General features: G+C 41.7%; 1 protein-coding gene across 1 annotated transcript in view; it reads left to right on the plus strand.

The window, feature by feature from the left end:
- The window catches only part of LOC124776951 (neurotrimin-like), a 1,187,890-nt gene extending 1,170,626 nt beyond the window's left edge, over nt 1–17,264 (plus strand). Inside the window, exons 12-13 of the mRNA XM_047252183.1 lie at nt 16,894–16,984; nt 17,201–17,264. Of these exons, the coding sequence (XP_047108139.1) occupies nt 16,894–16,984; nt 17,201–17,264 (155 nt within the window). The remainder of the gene's footprint in view (nt 1–16,893; nt 16,985–17,200) is intronic.
- Nucleotides 17,265–22,025: the final 4,761 nt, after the last annotated feature.

The following is a 22,025-nucleotide window of genomic DNA, read 5'->3' on the forward strand; positions in this document are numbered from 1 at the left end:
CGACTTTATTCCCTGCGTCATTGACAAAATTGTCAGCCATAGTTTCTGAAATGCCGAACCCCGTGGCTAAACCATACTTTCGAGTATAAAACTTATGATTGACAGTGAAACAAATAAAATCTGTAATCAGCTGTAAAAATTCCATGAAATCGACGGTCACTTGGTTTGAAATGCTGAGTATACTGGTCAGACGGAAAGATCATTTTCGATCAGTTACAACTAACAAAGCTACATTCAGACTAAGTAGCTAAGGTAAATCAGTTGTTGCTCACCATGTCCAAGAAACAGGTCATCCACTTATCGGAACAGAAGATGACTGAAAAACATGTACATAGGAAAAGAAGGACGTAAACTCTATTACTGGAAGAATTGGGGACTGGCATTATGTAAAGAAATTTAAGATATTATTAACACGCAAGCGAAAAACAACGGAATGAGATTTTGTAACGTCTTTTTTTAATTATTTTCAAGGAGACGCAATATTCTAAATTAGCAGTATCTCTTTGATGAAATAGCCATAGGGTGATGATCGTGAACAATACGCAAATAGCATCTTCCAAAAGAGGTAAAGGGGGCTACCAGAAGAATAGCATAAATGTTGAGCAAAATTCTGCGCTTTCGCAATACCAACGCGGGAAACTTTTTCAATTTTTTTTATTTTTTGTCAATTTTAGTGTAAGGCGTTCAGTAGCCCAATTTTCTCTTTTTTCTGTTTTATTTAATGAACGCCGCAAGTCTGTTCTTAATCTTCTTAGACTACTAATATGACAACCTGATAATGAGATCGTTGTCTGTCGAAAAGTCTTAAGTCGTATGTATGACAGCAAACAGAAAGATGCTACCAACTACTTCTGTTATCCTAGAATACTGCTCGAGGCTGTGGCACCAGCACAGCTAGCAACGAAGGGCAGCACCAACAGCTAAAGGTTTTAGTTGACCCATGGATCATTTCAATCCCAAAGAAAGCAGGTGTTGACATATGTGAAAATTACCGAACCATCAGTTTAATAAGTCACAGCTGCAAAATACTAACGCGAATGGAAAAACTGGTACAAGCCGACCTCGGGGAAGATCAGTTTGGAATCCGTAGAAATGTTGGAACACGTGAGGCAATATGACCCTACGACTTACCTTAGGAGAATGATTAACGAAAGGCATACCTACGTTTCTAGCATTTGTAGACTTAGAGAAAGCTTTTGACAATGTTGACTGGAATACTCTCTTTCAAATTCTGAAGGTGGCAGGGGTAAACTACAGGAAGCGAAAGGCTATTTACAATTTGTACAGAAAGCATATGGCAGTTATAAGAGTCGAGGGACATGAAAGGGAAGCAGTGGTTGGGAAGGGAGTGAGACACGGTTGTAGCCTATCCCCGATATTATTCGATTTGTATATTGAGCAAGCAATAAAGGAAACAAAAGAAAAGTTCGGAGTTGGTATTAAAATCCATGGAGAAGAAATAAAAAGTTTGAGGTTCGCCGATGACATTGTAATTCTGTCAGAGACAGAAAAGGACTTGGAAGAGCAGTTGAATGGAATGGACAGTGTCTTGAAAGGACGATATAAGATGAACATCAACAAAAGCAAAACGAGGATAATGGAACGTAGTCGAATTAAATCGGGTGATGCTGAGGGAATCGTATTAGGAAATGAGACACTAAAGTAGTAATGGAGTTTTGCTATTTGTGGAGCAAAATAACTGATGATGGTCGAAGTAGAGAGGATATAAAATGTAGACTGGCAATGGCAAGGAAAACGTTTCTGAAGAAGAAAAATTTGTTAACATCGAGTACAGATTTAAAAGTCAAGAAGTCGTTTCTGAAAGTATTTGTATGGAGTGTAGCCATGTATGGAAGTGAAACGTGGACGATAAATAGTTTAGACAAGAAGAGAATAGAAGCTTTCGAAATGTGGTGCTACAGAAGAATGCTGAAGATTATATGGATAGATCACATAACTAATGAGGAGGTATTGAATAGAATTGGGGAGAAGAGGAGCTTGTGGCACAACTTGATAAGAAGGGATCGGTTGGTAGCACATGTTCTGAGACATCGAGGGATCACCAATTTAGTATTGGAGGGCAGCGTGGAGGGTAAAAATCGTAGAGGAAGACCAAGAGATGAATACACTAAGCAGATTCAGAAGGATGTAGGTTGCAGTAGGTACTGGGAGATGAAGAAGTTTGCACAGGATAGTTTAGCATGGAGAGCTGCATCAAACCAGTCTCTGGACTGAAGACCACAACAAAAACATGGATCATGTACAAAGTTTCAAAAATCAGCTCTGAGTGAGATATCTGGAATCTGCTACAATATCCTTCGTATCGCTCAGAGACCACAAAGACAAGATTAGACTAATTACAGCGTGTGTAGAAGCATTTACGAAATCATCCTTCCCATGATCAATACTCGAATGGAATGGGAAGAGGACCTTGTAAGCGGTACCCTCTTCCACGCAGCTCACAGTGGTTCGCAGAGTATGGATGTAGGTACAGACGTAGAAGTAAGACATTCGTGAGATGTAATTATTTTGTATGATACTTTTTCGTATCATAGTTGTTTAGTTTCTGATGTAATTACCCTAAACTTAGGACCGTGGTGGTATACTGGATAGAGCGCTATACTCGAGACGTGGAGGACCCGGGTTCAGTTCCGGATAGCAGCAGGCGTTTTCTCGTCTTTCCAGTCCCTCCAAAATAGCCCCAGATCCAACAAGCTTGCTAGCTAAAAAGTATCGAAGATCTTCCCGGGGGTAAATGGCGGCCCGGGGCGATGAGCCTGCCCCTCCCCCCTCCCCCTTCCCCCCCCCCCCTTCGCCGCATGTGTCGCGGCGAAGATTGAGTGCTCTCTGCCGGGTGTCTTGTGTTTCAATCATTGTTCAAATCTTGGTTTTTTGTAAATATTAAATACAGAAATGCATAATAGAATAAACATTAAGAATGATACCACGTAAACGCCGTGGATGGCTGTATAGCGAAAACAAAATTATAACTAAAGGGAAAAAGAACTGGACAAATGCGAGTAGCGCTTGCGCTATGAGAGTTCCGCACAAACTTATATATATAGAGATTCTTTATGTAAAGGTTTCAGTGAGTGAGTTTGCAATTATGATTATTTGTGACACAAGTCGAATCTTTTGGTTGCACTGACATAGAAGCTTAAATTTTTACAGCACCAAGAGATCCTAGACGTTAGTATTTGACATAAAATTCGACTTGATACATCTACCTTTTCCGTCTTAACAGTCGGCACTGCATTGGTTTAGAAGCTGAAATTTTTAACATCTCCAATGGACTGTAGACCTTAGTATTTGACATAAATTTCAGCCTCACACCTCTATCCGTTCCTCAGAAAAGGGTGTCTTAACAGAAGTGCAGACAGACAGACGAGCAGCAAATTGCAACAAAAGAAATGTTTTTATGCGATGTAGTTTCCGGATTTTTTCCTTTAATTTTACTCTGAAACCTTATTGCAAAAAAAAAAAAAAAAAAAAAAAAAAAAAAAAATGGTTCAAATGGCTCTGAGCAGTATGGGTCTTAACTTCTAAGGTCATCAGCCCCTAGAACTTAGAACTACTTAAACCTAACTAACCTAAGGCCGTCACACACATCCATGCCCGAGGCAGGATTCCACCCTGCGACCGTAGCAGTCGCGTGATTCCAGACTGTAGCGCCTAGAACCGCTCGGCCACCTCGGCCGGCAAACCATTTCGCACAATTTTATGATTTTAGATCAACGGGAAGGACCCTATAGGTATTGATTAGTGAATTTGCCATCATCAAAATACGTGCGCGTGGCATAAATAGTCGTATCTTTATATTACGTTGACTTAGAGGCTTAAAACTTTTACACCGTCAACGAAACGCACGTTAGTGTTTGACATAAATTTCAACTCTATATATTTCTAACCATTCCTAAGCGAAAGGGTGTGTAACGTACGGTCAGACACACGGACAAAAAATCGATCCCATAAAGATTCCGTTTTTACAGATTGAGTTACCAACACTAAAAACAGTAAAGTGTAGCTCTAAAAGTATATATAAGAGGACATAATGGATAGAAATTGCATTTGAAGTTTTTATTTGTGCTTTCTACTTGGCATCGACGTATAAATTTGAGAATATAGTGGCGATGTGGAACTGGACGCAGCTAGATTCCTAACGCCACGTCCATCGGACCGAAAGCGTGTACAACGTCTCCGTAATGCAGCCAACGTTAAAACAGCAGCGGAAGTGGGACGAGATGTGCTGGGAGCTGTGCATTTTTTAGTCCACACACACACACACACACACACACACACACACACACACACACACGCACGCACGCACATTTCCACACAGACACGCGCGTCCATGCAGCCGGCGGTGGTGGAGAACCAGCGGAAGCAGAAGGACATCAGCGGACTAAAAGCCGATATTTGCCATCAGTGTGTGCGCAGAGGAACGCAATGTGACGAGAGGCTGCCGCGGCGGGCTCCGGCTCCAGCTCCAGCTACAGGTACTCGGACCAGCAATTCCAGAGCGGCGGCGTGTAATCTGCGCCGCGCGGAATTCATTCGGCCGCCCTGCGGCAGCCTCTCCCCAGCGTCGCGCTGCTCTTTTCACATTCCTCATTTACCGAAACACAGTCGGCGGCGTCGTCACGTGTCGACGGGCCGCCGGCCTAATGATTTCAATCACAGCGAAAAATGTGCGCACGCGAAATCATGAGGCAGAAAGGTGCTCTCCAGCCACCGTCCGTGAAAGCTTTCACTCGCGCGTACCTGTTCGATAGTGTAACCCTTTAGTCCGTTTCACATAGCTACACGCTTTCGTTCCGAGCGTGACATTTTTCTGTTTTAGCGGTCGTCAATAAACCACTCATACGGGTCTTCGCTTTCTAGTGCACTTATTTTTATTGCGCAACGAATGCAGCGAAAAACTGAGCCCATGAATCACTCAAAATGCTGATTCAAAATTCAGTAAAATAGAAAATGTTTTCCTTACTCCAGATAAAAATTAAGAGCTTTTACAGCATTGATTCACACATTGCTACATACACCAGCTATAAAAAAATCGCTACTGTGGTATTCAACGCATTAGAACGCCTGCCAAACTGTTTTTATGGGAACTGTATCTGTTAATTTCCAATTGAGTGGAATTACATGTCGACAGCCTGAACTCTTCATGCTTGCAGTGAACAACAAAAAGCGCAGAAAATCACATAAATGATACAAAATTTCGGAGTAGCTAATCAAGCTTCGTTGCAAGAAACATTTAGAAAATATTTTCAGATGAAAAAAAAAAAAAACTGAAGTTGACTAGGTATGCAAAATAAAAGCTCACTTATTGCGCATGCAGGGAATGCTCATTTTTCTCTGTTTCTTCTAGGAAAGTAGCTCATGTAAACATAATTCTTATACGATTTCTTATCAGAGATGTGAAATTCACTGCTGCGTAAGTTAGTTTACGGATGTAGAAAGTAATCCTCGGCAATGTTGAAGATATGAGAATGCTCGTAGCTTACGATGTATTGATCTGTCTTTGTGCTTCGACAACGAAAGCTACTTTTCCTACTCTTCAGAAGATAAAAATTACAGGCCCTCTCTGCTTGGCATAAAGACTGTACCGTATATTCGTCCAGAAAAAAATTCTTCAAATGAAACTGTATGCCATTTTATCTTTTATCGATGTAATTATTAATAATATTCTCCCTGAAAGAAGTTTGTATAAAAATATATGTGCATGTACCATAAAGTCAGATCAATTCGGTTTGGCGCTAATGCAGGTGACCATTCCCAAGCTTAGGAGCTATACGTCATAATTGTCTTGAACTCAGAAGTTGAGCATAAGTTCCCTTAAATTTCACTCAAAGACAGTAATTCTCTCAGAGAATTCTAATTGTATCTTTGCTTGAAAACTAATTCTAGCTTGAAAACTTACCTCCAATGATATTTACCATTTACGGTGCAGCTAACGAGAATAGTAAAAGAAGACTGCTCTTTTGCTGAATTCCGTTGAACTCAATGTTTTGCCACCTAAACTAAATTCATTTTGTTAAAACTTTGTAACCAGGAAGGGATTTCGACCCTGCAGGACGTAAATAATAAATAACTTCGTATTTTAAATAAACGCATTAATATATAGAATTGTAGCTAAAATTCTTTTTCATTCAATGACTCCTACCATGTTCCTTAGCATTTATTTCCCTGCTCATTCATTGTGCTTTCAGGGAATGTTCATTTTTCTCCGTTTATTCTAGGAAAGTAGCTCATGTAAACATAATTCTTATACGATTTCTTATCAAAGACGTGAAATTCACTGCTGCATAAAGGTGACCTCTATAAATTACTGGCGGCGCTACAGTCTGGAGCCGTGTGACCGCTACGGTCACAGGTTCGAATCCTGCCTCGGGCATTTTGTTATGTCCTTAGGTTAGTTAGGTTTAAGTAGTTCTAAGTTCTAGGGGACTGACGACCACAGCAGTTAAGTCCCATAGTGCTCAGAGCCATTTGAACCATATAAATTACTGGCGCGTGGGATTAGCCGAGCGGTCTATTGCGCTGCAATCGTGGACTGTGTGGCGGGTCCCGGCGGAGGTTCGAGTCCTTCATCGGGAATGGATGTGCGTGTTTGTCCTTAGGATACTTTAGGTTAAGTAGAGTGTAAGCTTAGGGACTGATGACCTTAGCAGTTAAGTTCCATAAGATTTCACACACATTTGAACATTTTTTTTATAAATTACTGTCTTCATTTACAATTTTTCATACTACACCCACATGTTTTCTAATGTGACGATCTTGTCATCTCGGCCTTTTCATACCCCTCGGAATCTAGATTTAGAACCTGCCTGTTCCATCTTCTGTTCAGTGGTCAGACTACATGTCCAGCGACTTCTAGAGATACGAGCCCATGATAAGATCTAACTGCAGTCATTCTTCCTCCGATTATTCGCGACGGAAACACGAAAGGGAAACTGAATGTGCTACACTAAGGTGCCTCCGCCATACGCCGTGGGAGTGTATGGATGTAGATTTAGATCTATTTCATCTTCCTTACTACCATAACGCGCCTTTAACTCTTAAGATTTTCCCTAGTTCTCAAAATGCAAAGGAGTTTTCTCGCTCAGCAACCATCAATTTTTTCGCAGCAGAGGTCCATGTCCCACAGCTCAAAGTCAAGATTTATACCCACTGATTGTAAAGTTACCTTTCCAAAAAGTCACAAGGTTTCTCTTGAAAACGGGATTTATTTTAGCAAAAGCATTCTGTCCGTACACTCTAAGACACAAAATCACGCACCACCAAGGAATTATCCGAATGGAACGGAAATTTGCGGCTGTGATGTACATGGACAGACAAACTTATGAATACAATTTCAGCAAGACTGGTGATTTATTCAAGAGAAAGAGTTTCACCAATTGAAGAAGTGTATAAGGCGTTTGTCCCCACCTTCCCTTATGCAGGCAGTTATTCGGATTGGTATCGATAGACAGATTTGCTGGATGTCCGCCAGAGGGATACCTTCCCAAATTTTTTCCAACTGGGCTCGTTACATCATCAAAATACGGAATTGGTGAGAGGACCCTAACCCATAATGGTTCACACATTCCTAGTTGCAGAGATATCGGAAGATATTGCTGGAGTAGATGGAGTTTCACAAGCACGTAGACAAGCAGTATAAACTGTCGCTATAAGCGGGCGGATATTATCTTTCAGAAGTATAAGCCCAGGTTGGCTTCCCATGAAAGGCAACAAAACAGGGCGTAGGATATCATCGACGTACCGCTGTGCTGTAAGGGTGCCGCGTCTTCGTTGGTCGTCGGCGCTCAGTTCGAGGCGGGACTGATCACTGACGACAGTTCTACTCCAATCAACGACATTCCAGGCCGAAGATTGACCTGACTGTCGCCAGCTCGACAGCCAGAAACGGTGGCCTGGATTACGATTCCCTTTTGTTTTTCATCTGCAGATACCTTACACAACAGACGTATGTCGACGATACTCCACACCCAGTTAATATTTTTTTGCCCTTCATGGCAAGCCATCCTAGGCTTACATTTCATCGCTCACACACTGTGACAAGTTTTTCTGCTTGTCTTCGTGTTTGCCAAACCATATCTTGGTCAGCAAGGTCGCCGAATTTCTCACTAATTGAGAACGTTTGGAGCATTATGGGAAGGGCCCTCCAACCGAATCAGAATTCTGACGATCTAAGCACCAGATCAGATTTTTTTACGATCTAACCTACACACTGGGCAGAATTTGTCATGATATCCCTCAGGAGGGCATCCAACAAATCTATCAATCAAAGCCAAGCCGCCGGCCGCGGTGGCCGTGCGGTTCTAGGCGCTCCAGTCCGGAGTTGTGCTGCTGCTACGGTCGCAGGTTCGAATCCTGCCTCGAGCATAGGTGTGTGTGATGTCCTTAGGTTAGTTAGGTTTAAGTAGTTCTAAGTTCTAGGGGACTAATGACCACAGCAGTTGAGCCCCATAGTGCTCAGAGCCATTTGAACCATTTTTGAAAAGCCAAGCCGAATAACTGCTGGCATAAGGGACAGAGTGGACAAACGCATTAGTAACTTGCGTACTTTGTGAAGCTCTTTCAGTTGGCTGAATCATCCAATTTTCCTGAAATTGTGATAATATATTTGTCAGTCTCCGTACATCACATCTGCGGAATTCCGTCGTAGTCGGATAATTCCTTCGTGGTGAATTCTTTTTTTGTTTTATTTTACCTTTGTTATCCATCCAGTCACTGTCTTCAACTGGCTTCAATACAAAAAGCACTTCAAATTGTTGTTTGCCGACCGTTGTGGGCGAGCGGTTCTAGGCGCTTCAGTCCGGAACCGCGCTGCTGTTACGGTCGCAGGTTCGTATCCTCCCTCGGGCATGGACGTGTGTCATTTCCTTAGGTTAGTTAGACTTAAGTCACTTAGTGCTTAGAGCCATTTGAACCATTTATAACTTGTTGTTTGTCTCTGTTGCTAATTTTTACCGTTTTCTGGTCAATATGTGTCCTTACAATCTATTATTAATTATAGCTGACAGCGTCTTGAAACGAGATTGTAAAATGGGCATCAACGAAAGAAAAATGAGGGTAACGGAATGAAACTGAATTAAACTAAGCGATTCTGAGGAAAGAAGATTATGATTTGTGACACTGAAAGTAGTCGATGAGTTTTCTGTTTCTGTATAAAAATAAGTAATGATGGGCGAAGTGCAGAAGATGTAAAATACAAGATGTTCGGAAATTCCCGTTACAGACTGGTAGGACTTGTATAGGGGACTGGGTAGATGATATTACGAATTTTAATCCATATCCGTTTCCTTACTACAACTGTCTGAAAACATGTGAGTACATCTACATCTACATATATACTCCGCTAATTGTGTGTGTGGCGGAGGGCACAATTCGTGCCAAAGTCATATCCCCCCGCCCTGTTCCAGCGAGGGAAAAACGACTGTCTGTGTGCCTCAGTACGCGCTCTAATTTCCCTTATCTACAAGCTCCGGTTTTAAACTCTAGCCTCCTTCCTTACTTATAAGTCAGATCGACAGTATAACTGTGATAGCATAGCCGGCCGCGGTGGTCTCGCGGTTCTAGGCGCGCAGTCCGGAACCGTGCGGCTGCTACGGTCGCAGGTTCGAATCCTGCCTCGGGCATGGATGTGTGTGATGTCCTTAGGTTAGTTAGGTTTAAGTAGTTCTAAGTTTTAGGGGACTGATGACCACAGCTGTTAAGTCCCATAGTGCTCAGAGCCATTTGAACCATTTTTTTGTGATTGCCTACGCCTAATGAACTTGATTTCGGATAAGACTCTCATCTCCGAAGAAATGCTGAGCGGCTGTCGGAGAGAACTGTACGACAAGTCGTTCTAAATAACAATGTATTCTAATCCTGCATTTTCTACTTTTCTGCCATCACTAAAAATCGAAAAGCGGTACCTTATGACTCAAGGGGTCAACAAAAAAACAACTTAAATAATACAAAAATTAATTAATAACGTCACCTTCCCATTGTCTGTCCACAATTTGATAAATAAGGCGGACAGAAATCAATACGTAATCGTTTGGTTGTACGTTTGCCAACGGAAGGTTGACATACGTTTCTGAGAACACAGTGCCTTACGAGACAACAATGAATATAGAAAGCAGCTGTCTTATATCGTTAGTACTCAAATATGTTAATCTGGAACAAGGTATTTAAATTCGTCATTAAAAGGTAAATGGCTAGTGGAGATGGCTACTTTGTTACGATAGTAATTTATGTACCTCAGATTAAGGTTGCTTACATGCATTTGATTCCTGGACACGGAGAGCTAAGTACTACGAATAAAATGTATTACTATCTTTCAACAGATTGACAACGCTGAAATACGAACTAAGCCACTACCAAACAGCATTATTACAACAGATACAGGCATGAAATGTGTGAGCTTCATTTATTCACTTCTGTAATTTTAAGTTATATTGCTATACTTTCTTTTCAATCAATTAGCAAGAATTACTTTGCCACTAAATATTATTGAACAACAGTGATAATTTATTGAGGCCTGATTATTACTTACTTTCGATTATATTTTAATAAAAAAAACAGAACTGCCACTGATTTTTAATACTTTTCTTTTAGCTATTTAAACAACGACACTTAGGAATTCACTATCTGGAAGGGAACAGCACCCTGAATAGGCGACAGTGACTGAGAATAGTGACATGATCAGATACCTACAGATTTTACGTGCAACACTTGCTAATGAAATAAATTTCAATGAATATATCACTGGGTAACCTCCCAGAAAGTTTCTAACGTGAACTGAAATGAACCATAGATAAGTTCCAGATGTTGAACCGTCATTTTCCTTGTCGTCTATAATGCTCCCATTTCTTCATGTAATATTGCGCGTACACCTTAATTCCCAATAATCAATTACAGGGCGGCATCTTGATATTATTGGAGTCTCTTACATCTGCCTACACTCGTCATTCTGTTGTATCTTGCTAACAACAACTGCCTTTCACATACACCCGACAGTGGAAGCAACTTGCTTATATTCGATCTTACGTCACACGTGTAAGTAAGTCTCCTACGCGCTCTGCTCTGACGTCACACTCGTGTCCAGAAACAGCGCTCCTGCAGAAGTCTTTACTTTCTGCCAGTGATATTGCTTTTCCTAACTTCCACTAACGGCATTAACCCTGAAGAAATCCATCAAATACGAAAAAACATATTACATGTCTAATTAAGGTATAGTATTTAAAAATTTAGAGACGAAAATAATTACATCACATACTATTATTTGGAAAAAGAGGAACACCGAGACTGACAGATGTGATCACAGTTGAAGTTTATTCCGCTGATCAGGGAAACGATACTACGCAGATGATTAGCGTTACAGAACTGTACATGCATTGTGATTGTGGAAATTCAGTACTGAGCAGCGCCACCATGTGCTGCATTCGGAGCCGCTATACATCGTGGAACGGAATCAAGGAGTGCCTGAATATGCTGCTACCTCAAGACGTAGAAGGCAGATCGCGTGTTGTAGGCAACAGTGCTCCAAACTATCACCCTCGTTTGTCCCCAATGCCACTCAACAATACAGTCTGCCCGGCTGCATGCACCACGGAGGCGTCGAACGCGTATGCGGCGTTCACTGTTGGACAATTTGGAGCGGAACTTGTCCGACGACACTACATTTTGCATCTCAGCACGCCAGCAGATGCTCATTGCAGTCAACGGCGTTGGCATGCGTGTCTCCAGTCCAGCCGGCAGAATACGAAGTCAGAAGGTCGACGCACACATGTCCGCACTCGTTGCAGTACTCCAGCTTCGCCCCAACGCTTGGACGAAGCTGTTCTGCCCGTTACGGACAAGTGGGCAAGATGGCGGCCATCTCGTGCTGTGGTCACATTGTGCCATCCTGTATCCTTTCTATGTTGTTTCCACTGGTCGTTCTTTCCGCTGGTTCCATATACGCCTCACAGTTGAAGCAGTACGAGCCACAGTGTCATGTAACGACAGAACTGCCTAGCGGAAACAAATCATTCTGCCCCATTAAAACATACGCACATGCCGATATCACACCCTGTGATGTCGGCGAGGCATAGTGGCACTTGGTTACATGTTCCCACTTTGTATGACGGCTCCGCGCATACTGAACGTTACGTAACTGTGATCTCTCCGGTCACACAAAAGAGGGTGCTGCTTGGCCTCTGTCCGCGCCATCTCTCTGCCATTTCAATTAGACTTCAGCCATCATTCGGTATTCGGCCTACTCTGCTACTTTCATTTTATTTGGCTGAATATCGTAAATATATAGGTACTATTAGGCCGAATACTGGATACATAAGTAAGATGTTTCGTTATAGTCAGGTTATATCTAAAATGAAAATATCGATTTACTTTATAATAATAATGTTTTTATCTTATAATCATTAAAGTAGTCGCAGTTACATAATCAACTTCCTTATAATAAAAACTAACAAAAAACTAGGTATTAAAAATGTAAATGTGTGTATTTTGAGGGACATTTTTGAAATAACTTTTCGTGCACTTGAATTTTCGTAATTAAAATTTAGAAGCATAGGATTATGATGCAAAAGACTATTTTTCTGCCTTTTTAGGCAGTAGTTTACTCCTTTTCTTCTCGTAGCCATTCCCAGCTCTAGATAAAAGACGCTCTGAAGAGACACTGCTTCCTGACGCTGACACACATTTTGCTGCAAAATTTAACAAACAAGGAAGTTTATCTTTTCTTGCTTGTCTCCATATCTGTGGGGTGTATTTCAGTTGCAATTGCATTTTTTTACTTTCGTTGTCCCAGTATGAGCTGTGTTTTCTTTTCTGCGACCACTTCCTCGTAGCAATCCATAAAAGATGAGCGAACAGTCTCTCTCTTAGACTCTTGGTCCAAATAGGGTACGAATTCGCGCTATCGTCGCTTCTCGTTTCACAGTTCATCTTTAGTCTGCCGATCAAAATACTCTGCCTTACTTTTCCTTTTTGCAGTTTAATGGTGAAAGCACCCATTTCAAAGCATGGGGCTAAAGCGATAACCACTAAACGATTTTTACCTGCTGTGATGTCTTCAAATCTTCCCTGTAACCCTTGTTGTATGACAAGCCTCACCCGGCTTAAGTTGGGTGTTAACCATGATGTGCTCGTTTTATCACAGTATCACATTAGTGTAACAATACACGGAATGATTTCAGACGTGCAAGCGTATTGGATAATTGTAGTTTTTGTTATTTCCTGAAATGGTTGTAATAATTTCAAAAGTTGCTCTAACAGCTCCCATTGTACAGCAGTCAGATTGGCAATATCACAGTCCATTACATATAGTGAAATAGCCCGTTGTCGTACCATTAGCCTTGCAGGTATGTAATAGACGAAATTCCACCGCGTACTGACGTTTTGCGCCCATTCATGCTTAGGCAGATCCAACTATTTTTGGTTAGTATGCAGCTTTTCCGATGCGCTACCTGAATGATTAAAGTGAGTTCCGATCCTCAAACCTGTAGCTGTCATTTGAGTCACATATGACTTAGCCTCCAGTAAGCCGTTAACAATTAATTGAAGAGTATGAGTGAAATAACACACTGAGGGCAGCTCTGCATTACTAACAACTTTTAATATATATACGAAGACAGTAACTTGTTCTCGAAAGAACAGTTACTGTTGATGACCGTGCAGCTTTTTCCTGGAATAAATGATGACATCGAGGTATATCAACAACACCTGTCAGCAGCTGTGGTTTTCAGTTAGTCATCAACTTTTACTATGTTTCGTCCATTATCATTGGTAACGACATGAGTTTCTGCCAGTTGGATGTCTCATTAACTTGCAATTTACTGTAACCTAATCGCTATGTTTTCTGCTGTGTGTTGTCCCTCAAATAGGTTGATGCTCAATACTACCTGTCTGACATTGAATTCACGATGAATAATATGCGCAGTAATACTTAAAAAACTATTCTGATTATGGACGCACGTCCACCTGTCGCATGTCACGGAAATATAATCAGTCGCTCAAAGTAGTCTTTTAATTTTCTCAATCACCTTACGACATATTCCTGGAATTATTCTTGGTATTTTATACCGCACCAAAGCGCTATTAATCAGTTTTCTAAAACCAGTCCTTTCTACTGTATTTAACGGCTCATTGTCCAGTGCTATCATTTAGGGAATTAAGAGATCATGTTTTTTCCAGGCTTGGGATTATTTATATCCTATGGTTCACGTATGTCAACGCATTCTTCAAGATTTAGCTGCTTTTCTGATGTCGAAGGTTTACTTACATCTGTATCTTGATCCGCAGTTTCTTGCCCCTTTGGAACCATAGACTTCAACTTACGACGTTCATCCCTGTGTTTATATTTCCAATGATTTATCATTCCTGATGTAGCCACCTTCTTTCCATAATCACAAACAGAAACTTTTATTTCGCACATTTTACACACAACACTTTTCGGATTGTTTTTATAGTTCTCGAAATATGTGCATAGAGGCGACTCTTTTAGAAGCTATAATTGATCATTATTAGTTAGATCTTAGACAATATCACTTTTAGACAAATCTTAACGTAGAGAGTACGATAAACTTTGACAGCTTATTGACGATGCGTATGAAACTAAACTTTCCAACACAACACGCAGTGCGGTAACAATTGAGCTTGCGGGACTGCCTGGCGTGAGAGGGACGTAAGTACATTTGAACAAACGAACAAGAAACAAACACATAAAAAGATGGCTCTGAGCACTATGGGACTTAACATCTGAGGTCATCAGTCCCCTAGAACTTAGAAGTACTTAAACGTAACTAACCTAAGGACATCACACACATCCATGCCCGAGGCAGCATTCGAACCTGCGACCGTAGCAGTCTCGCGGTTCCGGACTGCAGCGCCTAGAACCGCGCGGCCACCACTGTCGGCAAACAAACACATCGATAAAAGTTTTTTTGCCACGTGCCAGCCGAATACTTTTGCCTAATATTCGGCTATTCGGCTAGAAAGCCTACAGAATACTCGCTATTCGGAGTTTGGACAAATATACTATTCTCGCAAGTATGATTTACCTAACTTATTATTATGGTTCCTCTGCCCTATACGTTCTCCTATCATGGCGTTTTGCAGGTCATTCCTCCTGAGTGTTTCATATTTTACAAACAGTAGTGTATTTACAGTAAACATAACTGGCAAAAAATTTTAGGTAACACATCTGTATAAGCTGTATCAAAAAGAATCATTCGATTTGGCACGTGTATTTTTACGAAACTAATAAACATATATATTGTATTTCGGAGAATTCAAAACCTGTTTTTTCATACGTCTTCAGAGGTGATCGATATATCCCCCTTGAGATGCACGACATATGTCAATGCAATATTCAAATTGTTCCCACACAGCAGCGAGCATGTCTTGAGTTACAGCTTCCACAGTTGCTGTTACGCTACGTCTCAGATCATTCATTGTTGTTGGTAACGGAGGCACATACACAGAGTCTTTTATAAACCCCCACAAGAAATAATCACATACCATCAGGTCCGGCAACCTAGGCGGCCAGTAATGTCATGCTGAATCATTTGGTTCAATGCGACCGATTCATTGTTCAGTGATCCTTTCATTTAAAATTTCCCGCGCTTCCAGATGCCATTGTGGTGGTGCGCCATCCTGTTGGTAAATGAAGTCGTTCGAATCTGTCTCCAACTATGGAAAAGAAAGTTCTCAAGAAAATCTGGGAATTTGTTTCCTGTAAAGTGGACCATATACCTTTCCCGTGAAACTGCACAAAACGTAAAATTTAGGAGAGTCCCTCACATGTTGTAGAACTTCATGTTGTTGTTCCGTATCCTATATTCACACATTATGACGGTACACCTTTCCACTTAAATAGAATGTTGCCTCGTCACTAAACACTAAGCGTAGAAGAAAACTGCCATCCTCCATCTTGCCAAAAACGAAGTTACGGAACTCCATACGATATTTGTCACCCTTACGAGGAGCTTGCAATAGTAAATTTGGATGTTTTCATGTGTAAACGTCAACGCAACACACGCCAGACGGACATCCCGGGCATGTTGAGCTGTCAAGCACCGCGCGGGATTAGCCGAGCGGTCTTTGGCGCTGCAATCCTGGACTGTGCGGCTGGTCCCGGCGGAGGTTCGAGTCCTCCCACGGATATGGGCGTGTGTATTTGTCCTTAGGGTAATTTAGGTTAAGTAGTGTGTAAGCTTAGGGACTGATGACCTTAGCAGTTAAGTCGCATAATATTTCACACACATTTGAACATTTTTTTTGAGCTATCAAGCTCAACACCGAACAGATTTCTGCGGACTCCTTGGGAAACAATGGCTGATGCGTTCGACGTCTGTGTCAGACACTCGGGGACGGCCGGGCGATTTGCGTCTACACAAACAACCTGTTTCTCGGAATTGTTCATGCCATCACCTAATGCTCCGTGCTGTAGGAGGGCGTGCACCATATTTAGTATGAAAGTCACGCAGTTATTATTGACCCTCACTGCACTAAACATAAACACAAAACACTTCGTGTTGTCCCGATGTCATTTTTACTAGAACTGAAGTGGGCGCATACTGCTGCTACCTATGGGGAACCATGTAAAACTCTAGAGTTCGCTCGAACCATGTAAAACTCTAGAGTTCGCTCTTTCCCCAACAGTGCTTTGTTCACGCACGTATCTCAGATAACACAATTGTTAGGCCTATGATCTTTTTTTAGAAATTGGGTGACTCTTTTTGATAGCCCCTATATTATGGTGTCACAAAACGATATACTGAAATAGTCATTATCATTATAAAAACTGTCATCACACTAACATCATACCTGATCACGAACAGCGACCCCGTGCGTACGACCCTCCGTTGCCAACACGACGCCCTCCTTGTGTTGCAGCAGGCATGGACGACGACGAGTTCACGCTGGCGTCCCCGGGCCTGCCCACGGTGCGCCGGCCCGCCGCGGCCACCAAGGCGGGCGCCGCCCCCGCGCTGCCGCCGCCTCCGCTGCTGCTGCTGCTGCCGCTGCTGCACGCGCTCACTCTGACGGCGGGCTCCGCCCCCGCCAGCTGACTCGCGACCCGCTGACGGTCGCCGCGTCCGCCTCTCGCCGCCGCCACCGCCGCCGCCGCGCCCCCAGTACAAAACGCGCCGTAACTCACGCCGCTCTTGTGTTCGGAACTGGCGGCGGAGCTCGCGCTGACGAGCGACGTCGCCGTCGACGAGCGCCGGGCGGTGGCTGCAGGTGACAGCGAGCAAGGCTGGCGCTGAGGTCCCGCCACAGAGACTGCGGCCTGGCAGTGCGGCGGTTCCCGTCTTAGGTTACTACTGTCCTTTCGTTGGTTCCGTGCAGGAAAATTTTGTAATACGTGGTAATTAGAGCTTGATTGAAGCGTGGCTACGACTTCCAAGTGTAAGCAAAAAAAAAAAAAAAAAAAAAAACATAGCTTGTACTCGTACTATTTATACGCCAACCTTTTTTCAAAAGACGTGCAAGGATATGTCTCGTAAAACTTAAGCTTCGGGGAAATAACGACAAATACACTCTCCCTTAGGTCCTCCGTGTAGCGCAAGCAGTGGCAACTTTTGTTTGTGTGGACTTAAATTTGCTTACCTACGGAAAGAAATGTACATGACCCGTATACCTACGTTACGCACCTTGGTCCACTAACTTAATTACGAAAGGGAATGAATCTGAACCATCGCACCAAAATTTGGATGAAAGTGGCGATTCACTCAATGTACTAAATGATTAGGTGACATTTCAAAATCTATGTAGAGTGTTATAAAAAGTCTAGAAAGAAATGCGAGTGCCAAAAAGATGTACAGTCTAATGATTCATCACTGTATCGACAAGCATGAACCGAAGTAAGTTATCTTAAAGTACTGGTAGTCTGGGAAGCTCCTAGATCTCTCTAAAGGTACGCAGGCTACGATTGTGACACTTAGTCCAAACAGGTTCATATCCATGTGTAAACTTAGAGTACCCGTTGTCATCCGAGCCATGACTTGCAAATTAACCAAAGAAGTAATGACAGTAAAATTTTGACGCAGTATCATCATCATCATCATACATTCGAAGCATGTATGTGATACTTTTGTTTGAGTTCTACGATACTGAAATTCTACGAGGGCTAGTAAGGTCCGATCGGTCACAAAATGGAAACAACAGTGAAAATAAAAAAAAATAAAAATTATTTTCAACAATTAGTTATACCTTCCGACAAATTCTCTATATAGTCGCCGTGTACCATATTTTTGGTAATCTCATCATAAGGCAGCCCCCTCTGAATTCCGTCAGTTCTCTGTGTTGCAACTTTGTGTCTCTGTCAGAATGTTGTCTTTATAGTCAGCGACTCACGTTAGCAGAGATGAGGATCGAAGGGATCCAAATTTCGGCTGTATAGTGGGTGATCAAACACTTCCTATCGAAAACGCTGCAGGGGTCCTCATTGCCCTTCCCCCTCCCCACCCACACTGTGTTCGACCGACAGTTTTCATGAAGAAGGGAAGGCATGACACTTACGCCGTGTGGGATGCATGAAACCAGGCGAAATCTCTCACAGGAACCCGTATGTAGCAGGACACACCATTTTCTAGGCATCTTTATGTGCGCACTGTGCGCTCAGAATTGACAAGAGTGACGTGGTCCGAGTGACGGCCGTACTAGAGACACTGTCCAACACATCTGTGCAAAGCTTCACCGGAGTTTTACGTCGTTTCCACTACGCGACCGATCGACCTTTAATTTACGAATAGTCCTCCTACTTATGCTGGTTTTTACACTTTCTAGGAGTTATCTCATGCTAAATTAGTTACCAATTTAGACAGCCTGACATGTTAACAGGAATTATTTGCTGTTACTACAAACAATTTCCAGCATCCGGCGAAATGATGTTTTTTCCAATTTTTTGTAACTGCCCTGTGTTAGACATCGTTTCGTTTCAGCCACATCTTGGTAAACTGTGAGTGAGGTATGTGATTTGGGATTGCGAATTATTAGAAGTGAATTTCGGTAAAATTTATAAAATTTTGGTTGGGGTAGGGAGCTGGAAATAATTTCAGTAAATAGCTGTCAAAATACTGCCCCAGTAAAAAAAAAAAAAAGTAACCTAAATGATTCCCTCTAGGTTTACTGGATTTTACCTGCCAACACCCTACCTTCGTATACCTTGACCTGAAAACTGATCCATCAAATACAGAAGTGTTCGCATACACCGTATACTAGAATCGATGTAGCGAGAACGCATGTACCCAGTTTCTTAATGCTAGCTTTTACAACACCTAAACTACTCTAAAATATGTCTTGCAACTCATAACCAACCGAATTTGTCAATCCAGTCAAGAAGTCAGTAATCCATTATTTAATAGAAACAGACATTCAGTGTTTTCTTCCTAGGTAAAGACACTAGCAGCCTCGACGGACAGCACTGTATGAAGGTTGGACAATAATTATACTGTATAATTTTAGCAGCCACTTCCATTTTTACGCTTATGTACCGCCTATCGAAAAAGACTTGTTTATTTTCTGTGATGTGTCCTTAGGGAGAGTGATTTTTAAAAACTGCTGTTTTAAATAATGTACAGGCCTATGCAGCAGTACTGTGAATATTGTCTTGTAACAGACGAAATCTATTTTTTTGCAGCTGAAGATTGCTTTACATACAAATACCTGATGACTTCTAGTTGTACAAAATAAAAGTACTCTCCTGTATGTTGTTAAGGAAGGCAATTAATTTTCTTATATAAATTTCAGGGAACCAGGAACGAAAACAATAAATTAATAATGCATGCTGAAATGATATATATGTATATGATGTGCAGAGATCACATTGTTGTGAGACTCCAGTGTACCCGAAATAGACATGTACGAAATTTGCAACTATGTATTATAGCAGAATATTGTCCCAAATAAAGACTAAGTTCGCAATGAAATGTTTCGCTTTTATGATGTTCCTGCTTTCTCATCAACTTCTCCATTTAATACATTGTACACTAAAGACTGCTGCTCAATATTTTTAAGAATTTTTAAGGATAGCTGTTGATTTCATTTACCTGCAGGATATTCCTTGATTAAATGTTTATGGCGGATGTGTTGTTATGGATTCTTTACACCCGAGATATGTAATGGCAGTATTATCTCTTATGTACGGGATGTTCTGAGGAAACACATTCAAATAAGTAGCACAACACTTAACAGTCTGACTGTCCTTTGTATGAGAGCACTGCGTCCATTCACGCTCATTTAACAAAGGGATATCCCTCGTCCTATTTATGTTGTAATAACGACGTCGCCTGTTTTCTCGTATCTCTGTCCTCTCTATTCTTAATTCAAAAATTGGATGAAATGCCCAATTACACACACATTCATACACACTCACACACACACACACACACACACACACGCACACAAAGAGAGAGAGAGAGAGAGACATTCTTTCACACAGAGTAAACTAATGTAAACGACAACAGTTTACCATTCAATACGTAAGTTTCATTGTAAGTGTGTGTGTGTGTGTGTGTGTGTGTGTATGTGTGTGTGTGTGTGTGTGTGTGAGTGAAATCTTATGGGACTTAACTGCTAAGGTCATCAGTCCCTAAGCTTACACACTACTTAACCTAAATTATCCTAAGAACAAACACACAAACCCATGCGCGAAGGAGGACTCGAACCTCCGCCGGGACCAGCCGCACAGTCCATGAATGCAGCGTTCATTGTAAGTACGCCTAAGCCGTCTATATTAAGATCTCTCTGGCTAGAAAACAAGAAGAACACCACATGAACAGGAATGTACAGAAGGCTATAGAAACCATAGCGTCTTTTACCTAGGTGTAAAATATTTTCTGTTTCAGTTTTTGAAGTTTACTTGAAAACTGAAATGATGTACACAAATAGTAAAAATTAATATTTCCTGTTACTTTATAGCAAATAAAAAACCAGCTAAAGGTCCTGTATATTGGGCAAAATACTTTTGGTTAAAAAGAAGAAAGACGATTGTGGTTGCTCAGGGCGGAACCTCTCCAAAAACACACCGAAGTATATAACATGTGCAGGTCAATAAACATTTTATTCCTAATGCTATGGAGATTATTCGTCGTCCCTTCTTTGAGGGTGTCGCGCAATTAGTAATTCTCCAGCATTAATTTGCAAACAAGTTTGATGCGACCATTTACGATTTTTTCTTTCATCCGCAGTTCTTAGACGTATTTGTTGTATATTTACATTTGTTGTATACATACATACTCTAATATCTGTCTTGTAGGTGTCTTGTGAATGAAATACATTCTTACAATGACTCTCAGCTTGGCATCTGCTTTTGCTACAATTTCGTTTACATGTTCATTCGATTTTAGGATTCTCCGGACTGTTACTCTTAATAATTTTACGGCAGTTACTGTTTCCAGATTTTTGTCAACAATGTTATCGTAAAGTCTATTTCTGCGCAGCACGCTAGTTTTATTTACGTTCAGGGTCATCTGCAGCAACCAACGACCACCTGGAGGTCTTCCTTCAATTCGCTACAGTGGTATGGTGTCACCACCTACTTGTCTAGACAAGTGCATCATCCTGGAAGAGCCTCATGAAGCTTTCTGCTTTATACAATACATCATTTACATATGCTGAAAAACAGTATAGGTCCTATCACGATTTCTTAGGGTACTCGTGAAATTATTTTAACATCTGTCGATTTTGTACCGTTACGAGCGTCGTGTTGGCTACCGTCTGGAAGAAATAATGACTCCCTTCACAAATCTTTTCCGATATTCGGTAATCTTGTGTTTCCTTTACTAAACGACATTGTGGAACTGTTTTAAGCCCTTCTCTCGAATCGAGGAACACGGCGTCAGGCCGGGCAGTGAAGAATACGATAGTCTGGATCTCATGGAGAAAGGGAGAGAGCTGAGTTTCGCCAAATCTCTATTTCCGTAAACCACTATTCTACAAGAGGTTCACGTTAGCGATATCGAGATGTAATTATACACATTTGCCCGGCGAGTCTTCTTCTAAAAAGGGAGCGGTAAGCGCTTCTT

The sequence above is a fragment of the Schistocerca piceifrons genome, chromosome 1 (genome assembly GCF_021461385.2).
Source record: "Schistocerca piceifrons isolate TAMUIC-IGC-003096 chromosome 1, iqSchPice1.1, whole genome shotgun sequence".
Taxonomy (NCBI): Eukaryota; Metazoa; Arthropoda; class Insecta; order Orthoptera; family Acrididae; genus Schistocerca; species Schistocerca piceifrons.